This window comes from Candoia aspera, chromosome 3 (genome assembly GCF_035149785.1).
Source record: "Candoia aspera isolate rCanAsp1 chromosome 3, rCanAsp1.hap2, whole genome shotgun sequence".
Classification (NCBI taxonomy): Eukaryota; Metazoa; Chordata; class Lepidosauria; order Squamata; family Boidae; genus Candoia; species Candoia aspera.
In genome coordinates, this window is record NC_086155.1 from 75435836 (window position 1) to 75458690 (window position 22855).

The 22855-nt window shown below is 37.6% G+C and overlaps 2 protein-coding genes across 3 annotated transcripts in view; one reads left to right on the forward strand and one right to left on the reverse strand.

Moving 5' to 3' along the window:
• The window catches only part of ST6GALNAC5 (ST6 N-acetylgalactosaminide alpha-2,6-sialyltransferase 5), a 90305-nt gene extending 84446 nt beyond the window's left edge, over positions 1-5859 (forward strand). The window contains exon 4 of one of the 2 annotated variants that reach the window (XM_063298140.1): positions 4083-4200. Coding sequence is in view for 1 of the 2 variants with exons in the window: in XM_063298139.1 (XP_063154209.1) it covers positions 4083-4314 (232 nt within the window). In the remaining variant the exon portion in view is untranslated. Of the gene's footprint in view, positions 1-4082 lie in introns of both variants that reach the window. The other variant, XM_063298139.1, reaches the window with a different exon arrangement.
• Positions 5860-10488: 4629 nt separating this feature from the next.
• Positions 10489-22855, reverse strand: part of PIGK (phosphatidylinositol glycan anchor biosynthesis class K) — a 115717-nt gene continuing 103350 nt past the window's right edge. Inside the window, exon 11 of the mRNA XM_063298141.1 lies at positions 10489-11290. Coding sequence (XP_063154211.1) covers positions 11174-11290 — 117 coding nt within the window. The 3' untranslated portion in view covers positions 10489-11173. The remainder of the gene's footprint in view (positions 11291-22855) is intronic.

Genomic DNA, 22855 nt, shown 5'->3' on the forward strand with positions numbered 1-22855 from the left:
TTGGAAGCCGGCAGCAAGGTGTAAGGAGATGCTTGCTTAACAAACAGGAGGAGGAAGGAGTATTAGATATGTTCACCACCTTGAGTTATTTATAAAAAAAATAAAGGGATAGCAAACAAACAAACAAACAAACATAAATAAATAAATAAATCCTCGCTGAATAACAGCAATGGAGACAGTGGGATTGCTGTCACTAAGCGAAGCAGTCACATGACATCGTACTTTATGACCACATTGCTTAGCAACAGAAATTCCAGTCCCAACTGCCATCATAACTCGAGGACTACCTGTACTTCCTCTGTGAGAAATAACAGCTTCCAAACCTTTCTTAAGAGTCTTATTCTTGGTTTTGGATTTTTTTCCAACTCTTTTGTCTCAGGAATATTCTTTGGTCTTGTTGATTGCAGTTCGTGTTTGAGATCTCCCCACATTTATTCAATCTATTCCAGAACCATCATCTTTCTCTCTTGTGCAAGCTTCATGGTTGATTTCAGGTATGCTTCAGATGGTTGTCTGAAACTCTTTTAGCTCATAGGAACAAGCATGACACCTGCCTTGGTCATATCCTCTTTCCACAGATCGACCAAGTCTTTGAAGGATGACCAGCTCTTAATATATGAAAAGTCCACACATCATTCAGGAATTTGCAGTGTTATCTAGTTTTTGAAGGCAGACCATTTTAACGTGTCCCAAGACTTGGAAAGAATCTAATCTGTGTATTTTAGCACAGGAGTAATGGAACAATAGAGCTGTTTTGGATTCCCCTACCCAGTTTTACCCATTAGTTTCTATTCTGACTAGCAAAACCTGAAGTAACTATTAAACTATGAGGTGCTCTTTAAGGGGGCTTGGCCCAAGAGTTAAAATTATTGCCATCTCTGACAGCTTGGGCAGGAAAGCATTTGGGCTGCAGTTCAGTGTAGCAGTATGTAGTAGTATCCAAATCTTATCATGACATCCCCTGATTGTCAGGATATCATATTAGAGGAATGGATTTATGATATCATTCTATCACCTTGCCAGCTTCTATTCTGGAAACGCTTGTAGACTGTTTATGCTTGTGCTACAGCAATAAACTCTGGAGCTTAAAGTTCTTGTCAGTTAACTGATCTGCCATTAAGTATGAGCATCATATGGATTTCCTCTAGAACAGTGATGGCAAACCTATGACACACGTGTCAAAGGTGACATGCTATGACGTTTTGGGTGACATGCCAACGTTCACCAACACCCGGCAACAAGGGGGGTGTCTTGGCGTGAAGGGGCACCTTTGAGTGAAGGGCGTGCTTTTGCTGGCTTCATGCAAAGCCGGTTCCTGGATAAGCCATTCGCAATTTACAAGCAGCTTCTCCTGGAACCAGCTTTGCGCGAAGCCAGCAAAAGCGCGCCCCTTCAGTCAAAGGCGCCCCATCGTGCCAAGGCACGCCTTTGTGCAAATTGCAAGTGGCTTCTGCAGGAACCAGCTTTGTGCAAGAGGGAGCAAGAAGACGGCCAGGTGAGCTGGGGCGGCGGAGGGCAGGGCAGGGCAGCAGCGCTCTCAGGGATGTTGAGGGTGACTGCGGCTGGGACTGGGCTGGGGCGGCTGCGGCTTCACGGGGTATGGCAAGTAGCTGCAGAGCCACACGGTTCTGGGGCTGCTTGCCACCCCTCAAGGCAGGGGGCAGGGCGGCCAAAAGGGCAGAGTGGGAGGGGGAAGATAGGCGAGTGGCGGGAGTTGCAGTGCCTTTTGTTCATTCAGTTTCTTTGGTAACTCAAACCGCACCACACATGATTGGATTGTATTTTTTAAAATAAATGAATATGTAAAGAATTGTTTCTCTTTTGTTCGAGGTGGGAGTGACATGCCAGCAGAGTCAGGTTAGGCATTTTCTGAATTTTTGTTGCGCCGAGCCCAAAAGGTTCGCCATCTCTGTTCTGGAACAATTGAATATCCTTTTGTTCTACCCAAAGCAAACATTGTAGTAGAAGTAAAATACAGACTACTGCACTTGGGGGAAGTAATGTATTTTACATAGTTGCATCTGTAAACATATTCCTACTGTAATATTAATAAGCGTGTTAATTCTGACAAAGTACTGATTTATGTCCAATATCACAGAGTAGTAAAATAGCATCTGTTTTACTGTTAATAAATAAGAATAGGGATGACTTTCAACATTCTCACATAAATTGTTCATTCATTTAATCTGCTGGCATAAAAACGTAATTGCTGAGTGGGGAGTTAGCATGTAATCTTAATCTGGGGTATTCAGACTAGAAAGATGAAACTCGTAAACTTATCCCAACTCTTTTTGATGATGTTTAGGGGTATCATCTGGTCCAAAAGACCCAAGACACCAGGGCAGATGTTCTCTCAGGATTTGAAGATGAGCGAGGGTGGGTTCCTTTGGGTTAGTAAGAGCTGTACTGATCACAGCATTTTCTAGCTGAATGTTGTTTCTGTGTAACAACAGAAGCAACGTTAGGGTACCCTACAGGGGAACAGCTGCACATTTATTACTCAAAGAATGGATAAGCTAGATATGAAGAGGCAACGTTCATTCCCTTCCATTAGCCACCACACTCAGTGGAAGCAAACATTATAAGGCTTATAGGTTCACAGTACTCTGTTTTCTTACTTGGAATGCATACTTCAAAGCAAAATTCATTGTGCGATCTCGTTGCACTATGCCTTTTTCCACCATGAAAAAAACTGACTGTTATTAGTGGGGATAGGGAAAGCCACAGTGCAGTTTCACGCTGTAGTTTTTAACGGCGATTATCAAGATAAACGTGGGGAGCCAAAAAAGCATGAACCTGCGGCATTTCTTCCTTTGGTATTTAGTTCTGTCCTGGCATGTAGGATTGTTGTTAATTATGCCGGAAACCACGAGCACTATAATTCATCCATCTAAAGCTTTCCTAGTTCAGAACATCTGTCTTCATATTTAGAGGCATGTGATAGCATTAAAACTAGTTATATGAAGCTTGTATCGTTAAGACCTTTCTCAGGCATTATAGAATCTGGAGGAAGTGCTCCAGGGAAACTCTGCCCCCACCTGCCAGAGATGCTAAAGTGATACCTGCAGAATTAAAGGGTTTGTGCATTTAACTTTGCGTCTATTGGCTCTTGTGTGACTGCACAGATGCCTTATGCTATGGGAGTACAGGCGCAATCATTCTTAAATTACGATCCTTTGTCAGCTAACACATTTATACTGCCAGATTGATTTTTGCTTTCTCTTTTATTAAATTGGACACATCTTTGTGAAATGGATCAAACCGTATCAAAGGTGCAGACCTAAAGAGGAAAAATAATCAGACAGAGTAGTGAGCATGCAGGGCACTTAGCATTTTCACTGCTCCTTGGAACACAGTTTCGTGGAATTTAAATGTTGATACTGTCTGAGATAAAAAGAAAAAAACTTCAGGAATTTATTACTAAAATTAGCAGTATTGAGGATGAAGCTCCTATATATACTAAATTATTCATACCCTGGAGAATAAACTAAGTTTTATTTAATAATCTAGTTTTTATTTAATTGTTGTACACCTCCCAGGGTCTCCTTGTATGAGATGGGCGGCCATATAAATGCGAGCAATAAATAAATAAATATAGTTGAGTGGGGTTAAGACTTTTTCCAACCTTGCAGTTGGTTGTGGTTGCTAAATAAAATTATTGTCCTTGCAAATCACTTAGGAGCATAGTGTCAGTTTAAAACAAAACCACAGAAAAGTGACAATGCCAAATTGACAGTTCTAGGTGTGCTTCTATCCAGATTGCTGTGCTGGCTGGGTCAAAAGGCTGAGATCCTGTTACTATTTTCCAAGCCGCTCATCCCTCTGAATGCATCTCAGGTTCTCTCTCTATACAAGCTAGATACATAACAGTGGTACCCTTCAGTATAGTCAGCCATTTGGTTCTGGAGTGGTTATATTTTAATTAGCTCAGATAAAACATTCCAATGTTTACAATACTGTTTTAGAATCTAGCCTTCTGGGAGATAAGGTGGATGGGGAAAAAGACCTTTTGAACCCTTTGGCTTATTAAGGACAGCATCGCTTTGCAATCCCATCCAACTATTTACTCTCTTTTTCTGCAGGGATTCTAATCATCCTTCAGTACCTTATCATTATTATGAACCTCTGGGACCTGATGAATGTACAATGTACATTTCACATGAACGGGGAAGAAAGGGGAGTCATCATCGTTTTATCACAGAGAAACGAGTCTTTGAGAATTGGGCCCGGACTTTCAATATTCACTTTTTTCAGCCAGACTGGAAACCAGAAGCACTTCCTGTCAATCATGCAAAGATTAAGCTAGTATTCTGAGGAATGAGTGCACAAGGCTGTAATCACAATCACCTACTCTATCAGGTTTCAAAGGACTGAACATCATACCACAGCAAGCCGACCTGAAAGAAGTAAGGTTAACAGGGTTTGTGAATAAAAAAACTGCTACAATATTCAGGAAGTTGTTATGAAGGAATCCCTAAAAGGATGCTTGGTATTCAGTATTCAATTAAGCAAATATTTTAACTTCTGTCTATTTCATATGTATATGTGATTTGTTAAAAAGGAAAGAAGATAACACGGTATTAATGAGCATAATTCAGGAGATATGTGATTCATTATGTTTTTAAGGCACATTGCCACCGGGTTTTCATAGTGACATTTAACAGTTACTTAGTGGAAGTTTTTAATGCAATCCAGTATTTTTCTATTTCACAATGATATGGTTATCTTTCATAATTGCTCAAAAACTGAGGATTTATATTGCTGCTGGTTTAATGCCCAGCTTCTTGTTTATACATTTTCTCTTTGAACTATAGAATAATTCTATCTGGCATGTAATTAATATTTGATCTGGAAGTTATGTATTTTTTTTAATTTTGTATTCTTAGGCAGTATTCCAGCATCAAGCCATTTTGATAGCAAGCACATCCTTATGGGGAGCTCCAGCTGAGAGTGATGGTTACAGCTATAATATGTGACATGAGGTATACAATTAAGAATTATAAGGAAAGGCACTTAAGACTTTCCATAGCTGACTCTTTTTGATCTTTTGGTATTGCTAAAAAATAACCTGGCAGCCCTAATTCCATTTGGTCCAAAAATAATTTGAGCAAATCTGATTCTCAGAAATGTCTCAGAGTGTGGTCTCTCACATGCATTCCAAGCAATTAAACCCTTCTAAACTATATTAAGAAATGTTTGGATTACATTCCTAGGGATACTTACATAGAAATCCCATTCAATTCACTGGACTTTATCTCCAAGTAGATGTGGATAGAGATGCAGGATTAAATGCAGTTATTTGAGGATGACATGGAAAGATAGGATGGGGCTGCAGTAGAACTAGCAAAGGCTGACTGATGCCACCTCTGAAAATGGCAAGTCCCGGTCATTTGTATATACTGGTTTATGTATGCAAGTAGCAGTGGAGAGAGGGCAGGCCAATGGGAAAGCAGATTCTGACCATAAATGAACATCCTGTATGTTTTGTGCAGTAGGAAACAGATCATACTGTTCTGAAGTGCAGTGAATTATATGGATGCAACATTGGTCTTGCCTGACATAATGATCAAATGTGCTGGTTTATTTGAGATGCCTCAGCAATATCCAGATCTAGTAAATGATACTGGATAGCACTAAATAGTTCTGTAAATGGATACTCGCTCATCATGTTTCTTTGTGGGATTATACCTAGCTTGTGAATAAAAAGCATTTCATTCACAGTGTTATTTGACCTTCCACGTGACAGATCATTTAAGCCACGCAACTTCTTCAAACTAATTGTCAAGAATTACTTGGCCACTTGCACACTGCCACTCACAACTACTTCAAATAGTAAAATTATTCCATATTTTGGTGTTAGAGTTGTCATCAAAAGCTGGATTTATTTTAAGGTGTTATGCATGGAGGGTGGGGGACAGGAAGAGGGATTTGGAGGAATGTGTTTTTTATCAGTCTGAGAATTTATAAAAATAGTGTTGTGATGCAGGATTTCCTTTTCAAGCTATAGAAAAAAAGAATAAATTCCCAAGCAAAATATTGAATTGTGAGAGAAAAACAACTCAGTCACTAACTTCTTTTTATTATGGTGGAAGTATTTCTCATAATTACATCTGTTCTTTACTATTGAATAAAATATTATGAATTGGTAAAAAATTGCACAATTTCACCAATACTTCATGTTTCTTTCCAAAGACAGATTGCTCATCTGAAAGAATAGGGAACCCCATACCGTCATAAAGGAAAAATGAGTTGTAGGTAAATGCATGATGAGAGGGCTTCTTGCCTCATTTAATTGACACATTTCATGAAATCTGATTTACAAGCCGTATCTACTTCACTGGAAAAAAAATTAATTCGAGACTGCAGTGATTATCCACATTCCCCAAGGAGGAGCCTTTTAGGGCATGAACTACAGCAGTTAGATAATACTCATTGGGAGCATGTTAGCTATTTTATCATTAAATACAAGGAATTGTATTCTTGAAAGTTAAAACTGCCTGGGCTATGTCCCAGATAGAAAACATAGCTGTTACATGGTCCCAGATCATTTCAGTTGTTATTCACTATTCCAATCAATTTTTTTCAACAGTATTGAAATAATGGCTGCTGTCTGAGACTGCACAGAAAAGTTCCTTTTTGAAAAGCAATAACCGCACCAGATAGCAGCAGAGTTGTGTAGAGCTGCAAATGGGAGAATATCTCATATTCAGGCTTCAGATCAAAAGGATCAGAAGAATTATGCTCTTGAAGGGGAATTCTTGTATGCAATCCTGCTGCAAAAATAGGGAGATGAATCACACTTCTTTTATTTATTTGCATGTGTTTGGAGTCTCCTTCAGGCCTATATAATCCCTTTCTGAGTCAGGTCATATTTATTTTTTGTACAAGAACCAAATACTAATGTGGGAATCCTGCGATAAGGATTTTCTGTGCAGCTTGCTTTATCAGGCAGCAGACTTACACAGATTGGAAAATGGCATGTTAGGACAGCATGTATTGATGGCTTGGAGAGAAAAAGGGGCAGCTACATTGATAGCAGGATTGTTTTTTTTCTACCCTTGCATGAAAAGTAGAGATTGGTATTGGAAAGGTGGGAGGCACCAGAGGTGTTAAGCACACACTCCCCCAATGCTATTTCTTTTTATTTAAAGCAAAGCAAAGCACATGCAAGTAATAAAAATGCTAATCATTGGCTCTCCAAGATCATGTCTAAGTTTTGCTCTAAGAGTCAGCTTTAAGCAAAAATAGGCAATTTATGATCTGAACAGTAATACAACACATACAGCATAGGCAAAATTGAATCATGATATTTAAAAGCACCTTTGCACATCTTTCATGTGAATGAAATTTACAGGAGGGTAAGAATGCCTAAGGGTTTTGACTACGCTGAACAGAACTGGATGGCCCTTAAGAACGGGGATATATTGGGTCACTCATCTGCCAACGGAAGCATTTGTATGATGACCAGGAAGCAACAGTTAAACAGAATATGGTACAACTAAATAGTTCAAATTTAGGGAAGGAATATGACAAGGTTGTATACCATCACTTACCTATTTAACTTATATTCAAACCATACAGTCAGAAATGTTGGTGATAATGCTAGAAGCAATGTGGACTTAAAAGAATTCCTTGTTGCAAGTGAAAAAGGCCTCTCTGTTGTTCATTTGAAAACAAAAAACAAAATCCACTAAGTTTATGTCAAGAGGCAATGACAACCCAATGCAAATGGGAGAAGCTGAAGTAGTAACAGCCTTTATTTTCTCAAGTTCAGAATTCACTGTGGTCTTGAAACAGAAATGTCTGCAGCTTGGAAAAGGACCATGATAAACTTAGACAAAATACCAAAGTGCAGACATGCCATATAGAAAACAAAGATATGTTTTGTCAAGTCCATGGTTTTCCAAGGTAAAACATGACTCTGAAAGCTGGACCATCAGAAAGGCTGAGCAAAGAAAAATTGATGCCTTAGAATTGTGGTGCTGGAGAAATTTGTTGATAATATCTTGGACTGCAAGAACAACACAGAAGTCAAGTAAAGCTAAAAGTAAAACTAAGCTGCTCACTGGAAGTGCTAATGATGAAGCTAAAATGTGTCCAATTGGAGACAAAAATTGGAGGCAATTGAAAAGAGGCTGACAAAAGACATGTTGATTAGATACTACCACTGATGGAACAAGCATAATCTTAGAAAAACTCAAGCTGTTACTGACAGACAATTAGGAAATTTCATAATGAAATTATGTCCATCAGAAGTAACTGCACATATAATTTCAGATTAAACAACTACTGCAGACTTACCCATTTCTGCATAAATGATTGCTCTTCAGGTATGCATCTGCACTTTTCATGACATGTGAAAAGGGGGGGGGGGAATAAAGCCAAGAGCTGCATTTTAGAAGAACTATCAGATATAATGGGTCATACTGGAATGAAGGAGAATCTAGATCCCAGGCTTTATAAACCACTTCAAAACGCCTGTTATAATTATGAAGGAACTAATTTTTCTGAAATGAGAGCAACTCTTTAATACTGCAAATTTAAAAAGAGGGTGATGATAATCAAGCTTGCTGAGTACATTGTCATTTTATGTTTTTACTTGAACTAAGGTTAAAATCAGACAGGAAATGTTATCCTGTCTAGAAACTCATCTAAGACTGCAAAGTGCTGACTAGCTCATAAAAGCCAATTTTTTTGAGAGGAAAAAAAGAGACTTCTAGGATATGCTGTGTAGTCGTTTTTCTTTTCAGTTTTGTTCAACAAACCATGATTAATACAGCCAACATAAATTTCCTAAGAGTAGACAACAGGGTTGTGTTAACTAGTTCAGAATCACATTAATCTTTCTTGTACCTGTATTGCATTGTGCCTCTAAAGCCTTCCAAAGCGGTTTCTCCCTGGAAGCATCAGCAGACAGAGAATGTTACAGTCCAATTGCCTTCCATTCTTTGTGCAGAAAGAAATCTTACCTTCAGAGTTATTGAGCGTGAATTGCAGCATTTCAATCTAATTGCTTTCCTCACCTCTGTTAATCAGCTTTGCTGCTTTTTCTGTTTTGTAATAACTGCCTCCTTTCCCTAAGCAGATTGTCTTGGCCTGTACCTCTCTGCCCCTGTGTTCCCACAGAGCACCCTCCCCCCAAAAAAGAATACTGTTTTTACTCAGATGGACAGATCTTAGGTTCAACAAGAAATTTTGATGAGGCCTACGAAGTAGGAACACCACTGCTTAATTGCAACAGGGTTCTACTGATTTTGCCTTTTTCTCAGTGTGACTACTATCCATAAAACTATTATTAGATTTTGAAATATAGCAATTTGGGAAATAAAATTTAAAAAGTGAAGTAGACATCTGTGATGTGTTTGGTTGAAGAATATATTCAGGACTCTATACAAAGTCTGTATACAGATACAAATAGTGTTTTTTTTTATTATTTACATTCACACAAACACATTTGGAAATGTTCATATTTAAGCAGATTATTTTTGTCTTAACTAATCTTCCTGGAGGGACGTTCTGTTAAAGTATTGAAGCTCAGCACCAATCCATTTATACATTATCAAAAAAACAAAACTTGTCTCTACACTTTCAAATAACAGATTAATCATTGCTGTTTTGCTAGATAAAAGTATTCTTATAAAAAGTGATCTTTTGTGACAGGAGGAATGTCTTTTGGTCAAATTCAAATTTAGCAATATTGGTCTTCCTTTATCTACGTAAGTAATCCACAGCCTCTCTTTGGCTCTAATTCATTCAACAGTATTATATAAATCCAAGTAATAATGTATGAAATGAAATCTGAAACACACAAAATGATTTCGTTCAGCATAACTTGTCAATTTTTTAAACAAAATATGAAACAACACCCTAAGTGGAGACTATTCTATATTCACCATAATGGAGAACTTGTAGCAATGCATCTTAGATTTATGATACGCCCAAAAAGTACATTTGTAAATACTTAATTTTTATATGTATGTGACATGTCCAGTAAAATTTCATAATGTATATGTGCAGGTTCAATTTAATGCAATTCACTCAAAAATACTTCCACCTATACCTTTCTCCACAAACATACTACATCAGGAATTGTACATATATATAGCTCAATCTAAAGCCATATTGAATGTACTCTGGATCCCATACACAAGGCTAGTGGATTATGGATGTGGAAAGTCTAAGTACACATTTGCTGAAGAACTGACAAGTTTGCTATTGGTTGTAAATTTGAATGAGTCATGGAATCTGAGAAATATAATGGCTGTAGGTAAAAGGTTTGATCTAAGGGGCTGAATTTAAACGGAGGAAATCAATACTCCCTTACAGTATTTTTGTTTCTGTTGAGCAGATATTCAATACGTACAGCAAAAATCTGCAAAGTGACTTAAGTGTATATCGATAAGATGACATCTTAAATAAGGTTCAGCATATTGTCTAAACCTTTGTTTCAATGACAGGGGAACTATTTTTTATAAATAGAGACAACTATTTTTCAGTACAGCTCAGAAGATGTTTATTGATTTTAAAACATTTAAATAAAAAGTCTAGAGTTTCCTCTGCATTCATCTGTTTCCTCCCACTGTTTGACCCAATCATTCTTTTCTATAACAGAGATTCTTGCCTATTATAAAAATAAAGGCTACTCATCTGCTGCTCTACATAATGAAAATGATAAACGGTGTCATTCCTGATGCGACAAAGACAAGGAACACTTCCGATTCAGGGTTTCTCCAAGATATCAGCAGCATTGCCACTTTTAACAATATACTTAGAATCTGTTTTCATGGTAGCATCCGTGATGCTTCCTTATATCGTACACCAAGTTGCAGTGACCTTGAAGGAAAGAGGTTTCTTAACTGAAATCATGTCTGTGTCCTTTCAGAGGCCTTGTTTGTACACAACAGTGATTTGTTTTTCCAGTGGAGTCTTGCAGGTGGAAAGCTCCAAGTCGATAACCTCAGCCCTTTTACGAAATTACATTGTATTCTGAACCAATGTTCAACAGCTGTTTTAAAGGTGAAAAAATAAGTTTTTTAAAAAAAATTAAAGCTCATTTTAAGAAACGGAGCATAACATGACAAAATATTCCAAGCAGACAAGTTCAGCACTTTATCCGTTCAAATATATTCTGGTATGGAGGCATTCACAGTGCAAACGTGGTTGTTTTGAAGTTCTAAAAGATGTGCTTCATGTGCTTGATTCCATAGGTTTTAAAGAAGACCATGATAATCAGAGCCCACAGTCCTAAAATAAAGCCTCCGGGAGGATGCCAGTCCTTTTGTTTTGGTTTCTGTAAAGAGAAAAAATACTAAAAGATGGTTGCTAAACACCAGACAAATCCACAAAATATATAACCAAGTGTTTACAATTAAATCCCACTTGCTCACTCTCTTGGATGAAGCCAGAATATTGTAGAAAGCCAACATGTACCCTGTGGCAGGAATTTAAAAGGCAAGTAGGCTAAACTACACTCCTTTTGAGTTGATTCAAGCATCAAATTTACTTATTTTATATTTCAAATTTCTATCACCGCCCATCTCTCCCAAAAGGGACTGTATATAAATACAAATACTGTATTTAATTGAAAAGATAACTAGAATTTCCTGTACCCTCCCAGTGTACAAATAATTTATTCTTAAAATGGGAGGACTTAGGGAACTGAATTTGTCTCATCTTCCTGGGGATGAAAGTGATCTTAAATTCAGTGCTATCTTCCATCTGGGTAAATAAAGCTGCGGTGAAGTTTTGCCTGCATTTTCCATGCTCCTGACTGTCCGGTGGCAGACAGGCTCAGACAATCCACATCTTCCTGAAGGAGAGGCCCTTTGGCATGTAAATAGTCAATTTCTCCTCCCTCTCTTAGAGGAAAAAATGGCCTTTTTAAAGGTGGGAGAACTTTGGCATAAACAAAGGGCAGAAGGATGGACCAAGGCAAGAGGAGAGGAAGCAGAAAAACCTTGCTCCCTTCCCCCAGCCGCTGATTAAAGTATAATTTCTAAGAAGGAAAAGGAACAAAGGTACTATCTGTTTCCAGGATTATCTCTTCTCTACAGGAATATGGAAAAAAAGCTTTAGTTAAAAACTGTTCTACAATTCCTTGTTTTCTTTTTTTTTTCCCCCTGTGTGGACATACTAAATAATAATAATTATTTATTATTATTATTTAGTATCAACTTTCATCTGTGCATGAATTTTCCACTAGGAAAAATTCTTGGAGTTGACATATTAATTCAGAATTCTCCAACGTGTCTACTGATGGAAGACTTGCAGTAGATCAGTGGCATCTTGTGGTCTACTTGGAGCATTACATTACCTGTTGCATTTTCTTTTAATCAAGGTGCTGGTTCTTTCACAATCTAAACAATCTGCAGTTGTTCCCTTCATTAGGGAATTGTTCCCTTCCTATGCTGCAGGAAGGCTGATATAATAGTAGCAGTCCCATCTGTCACAAGCAGGGTCTCATATCTGGCTATCTGGCAATAGCTATTTCCCCACACCTATTCTGGGGTCACAGCTGATGCCACACCTGAAACCAGGTGGGGACTTTTCTGAGAACTCCCCCCTTTGAGCCCATCCAGTGCACGCGCACGGTCTTGTGCTCTCTCTTGCACTAATTAGAAATTCTCCAAATGCTTATTGTTTGTAACAAGTAATACTTCACAATTCTGGCTGTTCTTGGAAATAATGGCACCTTTGCAGAAAGTTACAGGAATGTGGACCAATGAAACATTTACATTCACGAGAATAAAGCCAATAATTGTAAATACTATAGTCATCTCAAAAATGATCAAGCAATTCTCATTAACAATAAGCTGTATGCAGTACCAATCATTCTTAATTGATATTCACAAGCACGCATTTCTATATCAAGAAATCAGACTTAAATATACAAGACTGCCAACACCTATTTCACACAAAGGAAAATTCCTGCTTAAATTTTCCTAATTACCAGCAATATGCATATTGCATTGCTCATTTCATCATTCCCTTTGTTCTATCAATCTTTCTTCACTTGGATCACAGACAAATCCTCACCAGAAAGTGACACATCACCCTTCTAGACAAATGACTTCAATTTGCAGTCAGTGACACTAAAAGTCCTTCTTGTCTATTTTTACTATAGAGTACATAATTTAATTTCTTTATAGATCTAAATATTTATAAGTTGGCCTTGATAGAAGGTTTTACATTTTGTCATATAAGATGCCAAAGCTCTCGCTGTTCTTCTGGCTGCTGAAATTCAAAGAGGGCCCTAGTTAAAAAGCAACTTTTCTTATATTGGAATTGAAGAATATGCAAGCCATCCATTTGATGCTGACCAGTACAGCTGCATGGGATACATTATTAATAAAACCAATAGCTAAGGCAACAGTAAGAAAAATAGTTAAAAGGGAAAAATGCATTGCCTTCTAACAAATTAGTATGTCTTGATAATCAGGTTGAGAAATTTACAGAACGGAAGTTGTGTGCAGGCCAAATCTCAGCTATGGCAAAGAGGACACTGTAGGGCTTTGCAGAGCAAAGTGTGCTGGTGAAGAAAACTCCTCTTTTGAAGTATGAAAGCAGCCCCTCTTTTGCAAATCTGTCCCCGATTACCTGCCTCTGCACACCCAGGCAACATTTTCATTGGCATCACCACAGAAGCAAAGTGGCTATGCGTGCACACACATTCAGAGAACAGCCAGGGACGTCTTTTGAAGCAGCTTCCAAAGTCAAATTGCTTCATTTACAAAATGCCTCCTTCAAATGCTTTGTACAGCTTTAGAATGTAGTTTCAAAAAATGATCTGAAAGTCCCTAAAGGCAGAAAGGATTTTTTTTTCCTCACTCAGCAGTGATGTTGAACTTTCTCAGCTGCTTTTATATTATTTTGGTCCTTATTTCATTATATCCCTTGTTTTTAAGTGAGTTAAGTCTAGTCACCTTGAAAAAGCCTGATGCAAAAGCAAGATTGCATTCCTTAATAAAAGCATATGACTTTTTTTCTGATTCAGCACCTCTGAAATTATCAGCAGTGCTTCTTTTATTCTTCTGTTCCCTCAGAAAGGGTGCAGGGAAGTTCTAGAGTCATTGATAGTCAGGCAGCATACAAGTTTAATAAATTGTTACTGTCACTGTCACTGTCACTACATTACATGACCACTTACGGTTTTGAATGAATTAGGTAATGTGACACCACAGGGTAGAGGACTTTCCTCCTGAATACTTCAATACCTTAGATTCCTTCCTTCCTTCCTTCCTTCCTTCCTTCCTTCCTTCCTTCCTTCCTTCCTTCCTTCCTTCCTTCCTTCCTTCCTTCCCTTCTTCCTTCCTTCCTTCCTTCCTTCCCCCCTCCTGCCCTGATTATTCTAATACACTTTTGATCTGTCTAATTACTGTAGCTTTCACTGAAGAGTGCAAGCTATTTAAAAAATTACCACATACACACCCTAAAATTAAAACCTCTGAAATGTGTGTGGGCCTTCAAGTCAGCGTTAACTCCTGGTGACTGCCTGGACTAGTACCTGCAGTTTTCTTGGCAAGGTTTATGAGAAGGGGTTTGCCATTGCCTCCATCCTACGGATCAGAGAAAGTGATTGGCCCAAGGTCACCCAGCTGGCTTTGTGCCTAAGGGGGGACTAGAACTCACAGTCTCCCGGTTTCTAGCCTGATGCCTTTAACCACTACACCAAACTGGCTCTCTGAACCTATGAAAGACACATAGAAGATTACAGGAACAAATACATATTTTAATACATGCATATAGATTTTACTCCTCAATATGAACTTCAGGTGATATCCCTGTCTCAGTAGCTGGCAGCACATAGCTGTCCCTGATAGCTTCAGTAAGCACCTTCCAAAAAATCTCAGAGCAACAGGCTAGTTGAAAAAGATCCCAGAAGAAGGCAATGGCAACAATTTCTTTACTCTTTCAAAAAAATCTATGTCTATGTCCATGTAGTCAACAGAAGTTGAGTTTGACTCAAGGACATCAATTTACTTGATACTGGACATCTTGTATACTGATCACCTTGATTCATTGTTCATTAATCCTGCAGTGGTCAACTTTTACATGTGTTCCTATCAGCTCATTCCAATTTGCTCTTTAGAAACTATTGGCCTTCTGATTTTCATCTTAAGTATGAGTACTTCAACCTTATAGTTTAATAACTTTGAACTTAGAGTCACTGAACCTTTTGCCACTCTTCCTTAGAGTTCGATTACAACCATAAACATAATGGTTGTAAAAAGAAGGGTTGCCTTTGATTTAGAAATTAGCAAACAGATATCAACATTAGTACTATTGTAGACTGATCTTCCATGAACCTGTCCCATTCCTTTTAAAATCATCTGCAATTACAACTGCTAGCAACAAATCCAGCAACTGGCCTATCTAGTGTGTAAAAAAAACCCTTTATTTTGGTCCTGACTCTCTCTCCATTTAGTTCCAATAGATAATACGTTTTGGCACTGTAAGAAAGAGAAAAAACCTCACTCTCTCTCTCTCTCTCCATGTTATCTACGATAAGTATGATTTAATATTCTTATATTATGTTTACCCTTCTTCATTCTAATCTTAACAGTCCCAATGGCTGTAGACTTTCCTGTACCTGTCCTTAGTTTTTACTCAGATTACGCTACTAAGTCTCTTCATATGATACTCAAAGATAAATTTTGCACTCCCACTCTAATAACAAGCTAGCAGTTGGGGCAAATCATGGCTGGTTTGCAAGCCTTCTCCACATGGTCAGTTATCTCTATTGCCTGCTCTAGAACATATTTAGAAAGCTGCAACTGGGCTTTATGTTAGTGAACAGCTAACAAAAATGCAGCTGCAACATGACCTTGGGAGAAGACACATCTGCTTTAACAATGCCCCACATGTTCCAAAGCACCTTTTTGCTTTCAAATCTTCAGCACTGAACAGCCCTGTGGGTAGATATTTGTTAGAACTCCAACAAGTCAACACATCACTAAAGTTTTGCCGCCTAGCACATCTTCCTGAAATATTTAACCATCTGTATGGTATACATATATGACTCTCAATTCTAAATCCAATGGCTGAAACATGAGCTTACAATTCCAGTAATTGCTTCTGGCTATATCACTTGATACCCATCCATCTTTGCCCAAGGAAGTTTAAGGCAACTTAGATGGGAGAAGGGCTGTATTAAATGAACCAGCTATTCAGAAGTTATATTTCTTACTGTCAGAATAGATTTTCCAAATATTATTTGTTTTGTTTTCTGGTTGGATTAATAAGGATGTTAATATGTATGTTGTTAAAATGCTGATCTTAATTGCAACAACACTTTCCTTATTTGCTGGGCTGGTATCAGTCCTTCAGGATAAACCAGATTAGGAAGCAGACCACAGGAAGACTAGAACTATCCTTTATTGAGACAGGCTACAGTAACAGAATCTTGCCAGCCTTTACATCCCCTCCCTCTTATATCATCAGTGATTTGGACGATTGTACCTCAGTCTTTTCTGGATATTCTTGTTTCCCAAGACTTAAGGAATGTTTCAGCCCTCTTTTCTTAAAGGTTTTTGCCTATTTCCTTCAAGGTTGTCTCCCTGATTTTCTACACCTGCACGCAGGTTCTTGCAAAGGAGCCTCCATAATACAGTAGTCAAAATGTCTTGTTTCATAATGAATATGTCAAGCCTTAAGGCATACAAGATACAGTGAGCTCAACAATCCCTGGAGCACCTGCTAAGCTAGGTTCATGTTTGGTTTTTATTCTAGTTTTGTTCCTAAATTTTGTCTGCTGATTTCATTGGAATGGTATCTCCAACTTGCCACTTTGCTGCAGTTCGCAAACATTTTATAATGGATTTTAGATCTCCATTATATTAACCCTTTTGTATATATATTCTTTTTCCAATAGAATTGTTGATAATGGGTGAAAAAGCATGGACAAAATGTAACAATGGGTTGTGAGCAAACACTCATAAACTGAAGGAATGGCTTAAATTGGAAGAGATTCTGAATTTAAAAGCTAGGTAGCTAAGCAACAGCTAGCTTCCATCTGTGAATAGTTTTTTGTTATATTCTTTATATTTTGAATAGAATCATTATCCTGTGGAATTTCAAAACAGTTAACAGAGCTGAGTTCTGTGCATTGTAATTAAGGAAAAGATAAAATGGATTGGACTGGATTGCTCTGCAGGGATCTCAAATGGAAAATGTCCAGGATTTTCAGCAAACACTTTTTCATGCACCACACAGCACAGTTATTACTAGTATTGTCTAGAAAAAGGGTTCATACAGATATAGTGGCAATTAGGCATATATATTTTAATTCCAGATAGAACTCAAGATTAATGCGTTTTGCAGTCAAACTTCATAAACAGAAAGCTATTCCTTGAATCAAATATACTTTAGATTTTATTTTCAAAGATTCAACAGATATATATCCCTAAAATAAATTCTGAAATGGGTTTTATATACTATATGTCAAACTTAATGATTCTACAACCCCTTGAAATACTAAATGGATTAGTGTGATCTTATGCCAATGAGTAAAATTTACTGAAATACTAGATGCTACCCTGGAAGTCACCAGCTGACACAGGTCTATTAAATTTAAGATGATCCTTCCCCAAAAGGAAAAGATGATGGGAGAGGGGAAAAAATCCACAGAGAGAAAAATATCCTATGCCACAGCAGCCTTTAACAGCCAGCTGAAACCAGTGCTGGAGATTTTCTCCTTCCTAGTGACTGCCTACATTTGACACACTTACGGAATTCACACTCTGGAAAAGGGCAAAGCCGGACTGCCACCATCACACCCAGCCCAGCCCTGCAGAGCAAAAGTACCTTAGGTGGCAAAATGGAAGGTTTCCTACTTCAGAGATAGCCTGGTTGCAAGAAAATCAGCCTGGCTGTTCTTCAGGATACTAATGGGAGAGCACTGCCAAATCAGGAATGGGCTAGGAAGGATGGGCAAAGTACTTACACAGACATAAACTTGCATAATATTTTCATCAGTGCCATCTTGGAATGTATAGAGACAATATTATGATTAACAATCATGTAAATGCAAATAGAAATTAGAAGAGAATATCTGTAGTTCAGGGTTGAACTGTGGAATCCTTGGTGCTCTCTGAGCTTGGCTGTTGGCACTTATGATGTTATCTAGTCAGGTAATGAAATGTCTGCAAGCAAACAATCAAGCTCAGAGAACACCAAGGACTCCACAAATAGAAATTAATATGTTAATAATAACTAATGATATGGAGATGAAAAAAAAAACCACCAGAAGGTGCATATTAATCTCCTCATTCACTCTAGGAAGCACAAATTACTTTTTATACAAACAGGGAGGCATCTGCCCTCACCTATACTCCTCTTCACCTTCCCCAAACAATCCTTATTCAGAGCTCCATAAAGGACTTGGGGGGTTTAAAAAGGAAACTCCCCAGTATCAACCCTCTGTTGCTTTTTTACCTAGCTCTTAATGCCTGTCTTGTTAGTCTCCTGTGTAGTGTTATTATTTTCTTCATCATTATTTTATTTATGAATTTGCAAACCGCTTCAGTCGAGGTGATTCTAAGCAACACCCACAAGCAACAGCCAGAGCCAGCGCAATAACAATAAAGTACAATATTATGCAATCAAGAAATACAGTTGCAGGGCATAGATATCTAAAGGGCTGCCTTTCCAAATAGCTTCGGCCTGTCCCATCCAGATGGGCAGAGCAGACCTACTGAGGGTCCTCCCCTACCAGGAGGTGTATCAGGAGCGGGCCCAACCACAGGGATTCTTGGTGGCAGCTCCCCTCCTATGGAACAATTTGCAACCTGAGTCAAGGAAAGCCCCCATTCTCAGGGTCTTCCAGAAAGTACTATAAATTGGCTTTTTCCAAAGGCCTTTAGGGACTGATCATTAAAAACACAGATGTGGGTGTATCTGCAAGAGGGGAAGGAAGATTTAAAAAATGAGAGATCTGCAGCATTCCAGAACAGGTGAGTTTTTAAGGAAGCGGGGAGCTGTTCCAGAGCAGGTAAGCCCCCACATAAAATGCCCATTTTTGGGCCTCTTCCCATTTCAACATTTGATAGGTGGGGGTCTGAGGTAGGCATTCACTGTGCCATGGAATGGAACAGCAGAATCTATATGGAATAGGCAGCCTTGAAGGGACTTGAGCCATATACAGCTTTGTAGGTGGTGACCTTTAAATTACACTCAGAAATGTATTATTAACCACTGCAGCTCCTGCAGCAATAGTGTGCCATGGCAATAACAAGACTGTCCAAGAAACATAGAAGATGCTGGACTTTGCACCAACTGAAGAATCTGGATGATTTTCCAAGGTAGCCCCATGTAAAGCAAATTACAGTAACCCATACAGGAGAATACAAAGGAATATATGACCATCTTCAGTGCCCCTGTTCTAGGTAAGGCCAAAATTGGTGCTCAACCTAATCTAGCTAAAAGCACTCCAGGCCAAGGCCTCCATTTGCAGCTCCAGCAGGAGCTGCAAATCTAGGACTCCCAGATTGAAAACTTGCCTTAATGAGCTATCTTGGAATCTGCATACTTGAAACTGAATTATAAACAGAAAAGGTCCAGCTAAGTTAGAAAGTATTAAATTCCTCCTCATATTAACTAGCAGGGAAGATAGCATGCCCAACACACCAAATCATTCGATCCTTATTAACTCACTAAATTAACATTATGAGGAAATCCGAACTTGAAAATAGTAATTTCACTGGAGGTCCCAATGTTTGATGTCCATATCTTAAATCAATTACCAAGATCAGATGATGATGATGATGATGATATAGATAGAGGTGATTATTTCGGGAATTGTAACACAATTTATCATTCATTGAAAAATACAGAATGATCATATATTTTGGTATCTGGATAAGTACTGTTATTAATTAAATTGACTGAAATGTTAAAATGTAATTATATTGATATTTACACCCACACACAGGTGTGTGCGTGTGTGTATAGAATTTAGTATGTGAGAAGTATCTTTTCTCTTGCTGCTGCTTTCTACATACTAACAACAGCACAAGCGACAAGTTCATTAGGCACTAAGACTTATCTAGGCTGCAATCCTAAACATGGTTTACCTCTGAGTTGCACTACTACACTCTAGAATTACAAATTAAAAGTCTAATAGTTTTTCATTAATGGAATAATTGCAATATGCTGAATACAAATTATTCGTATTAAAACTGACAGAATTTATTTGCCAATAGATGTGAGGATAGTGCTTCAACTAGCCTATACAGTATTTATGGTCTGGGAAGATACGCCAAACAAATACTAAAATCTTTACAGCAGCAAACTAGTATGATAGGAAGTAAACTCAGAATATAGAATATTTTTAATATCTTACTATTTGTTATCCACTCAAAACTGCTTATCTCCCATGTAATTCCAAATCAATGTAATCCAAAGGAAAACTCTTATACATAAAGTAATTATCTATCTATAACTTCAAGATATCTGGACCAGTTGGATAATTCTCCTTTAAAAGCTTGCTAAATACTAGAACCATTAAATTAATCTGAAATATTGACTGAGCACTCTTGCATTGGATATATTAAAGTTAATGTTTGTCTGGTGAAAGCTTAAGATGTCTCAACTTCTGAATTAAATTACCAACTGCAACATAAATGATTTAGAATGAAAATCTGCAATCCATCAATCATAATGGGATGATGAACAGAGTAAATTAAGGCATAGTCAAATCTGAAAATAGCAGGAAAGATCTTTTATTAGAACGCTTATGTTAAACAAGTAATTAATACTCTAAATCAGTTGATTTTAATGGTTGTTTTGATTATTTTGAAAGACTGTCTTCTGAGTTTGCCTTCAGTATGCACTTGGCAATATACATATTAACTAAACAGTATAGCTTCAGCAGTCACTGAGCTATTTGCAATTTTAATTTCTTTAAGTGATGCTGCACTTCAATGGAAATCAACAATTTAATTTTAATTTAAGATATTAGAAAGTGAAATGGAAGTATTAGCTATTTATTTGATCTGTGGAAGGAACAACTGGAACAACCCATTTTGGAAAATCAGTGAGTGCAGGTATTAAAAAACATGAAATATACAGTACTTCCTGTGATTTAACAATGATATTCATTCAACAGAAAATATTATTTCAAAGGTTGACATTAGACTTTTTAAGTTGGCAATTTAAGAAATCTGACAGTTCTTTAACTTACATGATTTGGTCTTGTTCTGTTACAGTTTTGTGTTGGTTTCAAATTAATAGGCATATTTACAGAAATTTGGGAAGAAATATTATATTTAGGGATCTCAATGTGTCGTTCAATTATATTCCTAAAATATGGCATTTGCCATCTTATGAAGAACTTTGGCTTTATTGAGCTGGGAACAGCAACTTGAAAGAAAGTTGCTCTCCTGATTTTAAGGAACGGATCCAGGATATGAGTTTGTTATCCATTTTTGACAAATCCTTGTGCTCTAAAAATGAGAAGATGATATATTATGTTGCTATACGATCCAGACTTAGTAAGCTTAACAATTAAATTAATTCCATACAGGTATGTATGTGTGTGTGCATGTGTATACACACACACACTTATTGTACGGATCTTTTCATTTTTTGTTTTTGTTGTTTTTATTTGTTGCTCATTTAATCACTATAATATATTTAGGGGTTGTTGTTTTTTCTGTTCACTGTGTTATCACAATTCAATGTACACAGACATATTCAAGAAGTACTATGAAATTTCAGAGAAATGCTTCCTAATTATAACATTACTTTATAAAATAAACTTTTCTAAAATTATAAAATTAAATGTACCTAGAAAAATAGTTCAAGAAGAATTTATGGAGCAAAAGAAATTAGTTACCACGAAAAGCCAAATTAAAATGCATTGTAACATTTATGTGGAAAAAATAGGTTTAGATTCTGGAAAATACAGCATTTGGTATTAAACTTTCAAAAACAAAAACAAATCCAGTGGATCCTCCCACTTGGGCCAATAAGGTTAGATAATTGTTTCCAGTACAGTGTCTCAATTTTGTAATTGCCAAAGTGATATTTATGAAGATTAGACAAAAATGTTCCCAACTATTTTACAGATTAACAGGCATCTTTTATGCTGCAGTTCTGCTAGGACTTTAAATCTTTCTATGGAAATAAAAGAGGATTTACTTTATTAGCAGATGTTGGAATTATTGTTTTCTTTTCTATCATAAAAATTGGTAACACTTTCTAGGTGCGAGGATTACTGCAGATGCTGACTGCAGTCAAGAAATCAGAAGACGCTTAATCCTTGGGAGAAGAGCAATGACAAATCTTGATAGAATAGTTAAGAGCAGAGACATCACACTGACAACAAAGGTCTGCATAGTTAAAGCAATGGTGTTCCCCGTAGTAACATATGGCTGCGAGAGCTGGACCGTAAGGAAGGCTGAGAGAAGGAAGATCGATGCTTTTGAACTGTGGTGTTGGAGGAAAATTCTGAGAGTGCCTTGGACTGCAAGAAGATCAAACCAGTCCATCCTCCAGGAAATAAAGCCAGACTGCTCACTTGAGGGAATGATATTAAAGGCAAAACTGAAATACTTTGGCCACATAATGAGAAGACAGGACACCCTGCCGATTCTGGGGAGAGTGGAGGGCAAAAGGAAGAGGGGCCAACCAAGGGCAAGGTGGATGGATGATATTCTAGAGGTGACGGACGGAGCCAGGGAATGCCTCCCACTTGCAACGTCTTGTAATGAGCTCCTCTAACAAGTTCCTTTTATTTCTATTTTATCGCATTTTAAACTCACCATTCAACTTCAGATAGTTTTTTATCCTACTATGGAGCCTCCCTTGCTTATTTATATTTGACTTATACCACTTATCTCTTGATATGGGGAAAAGG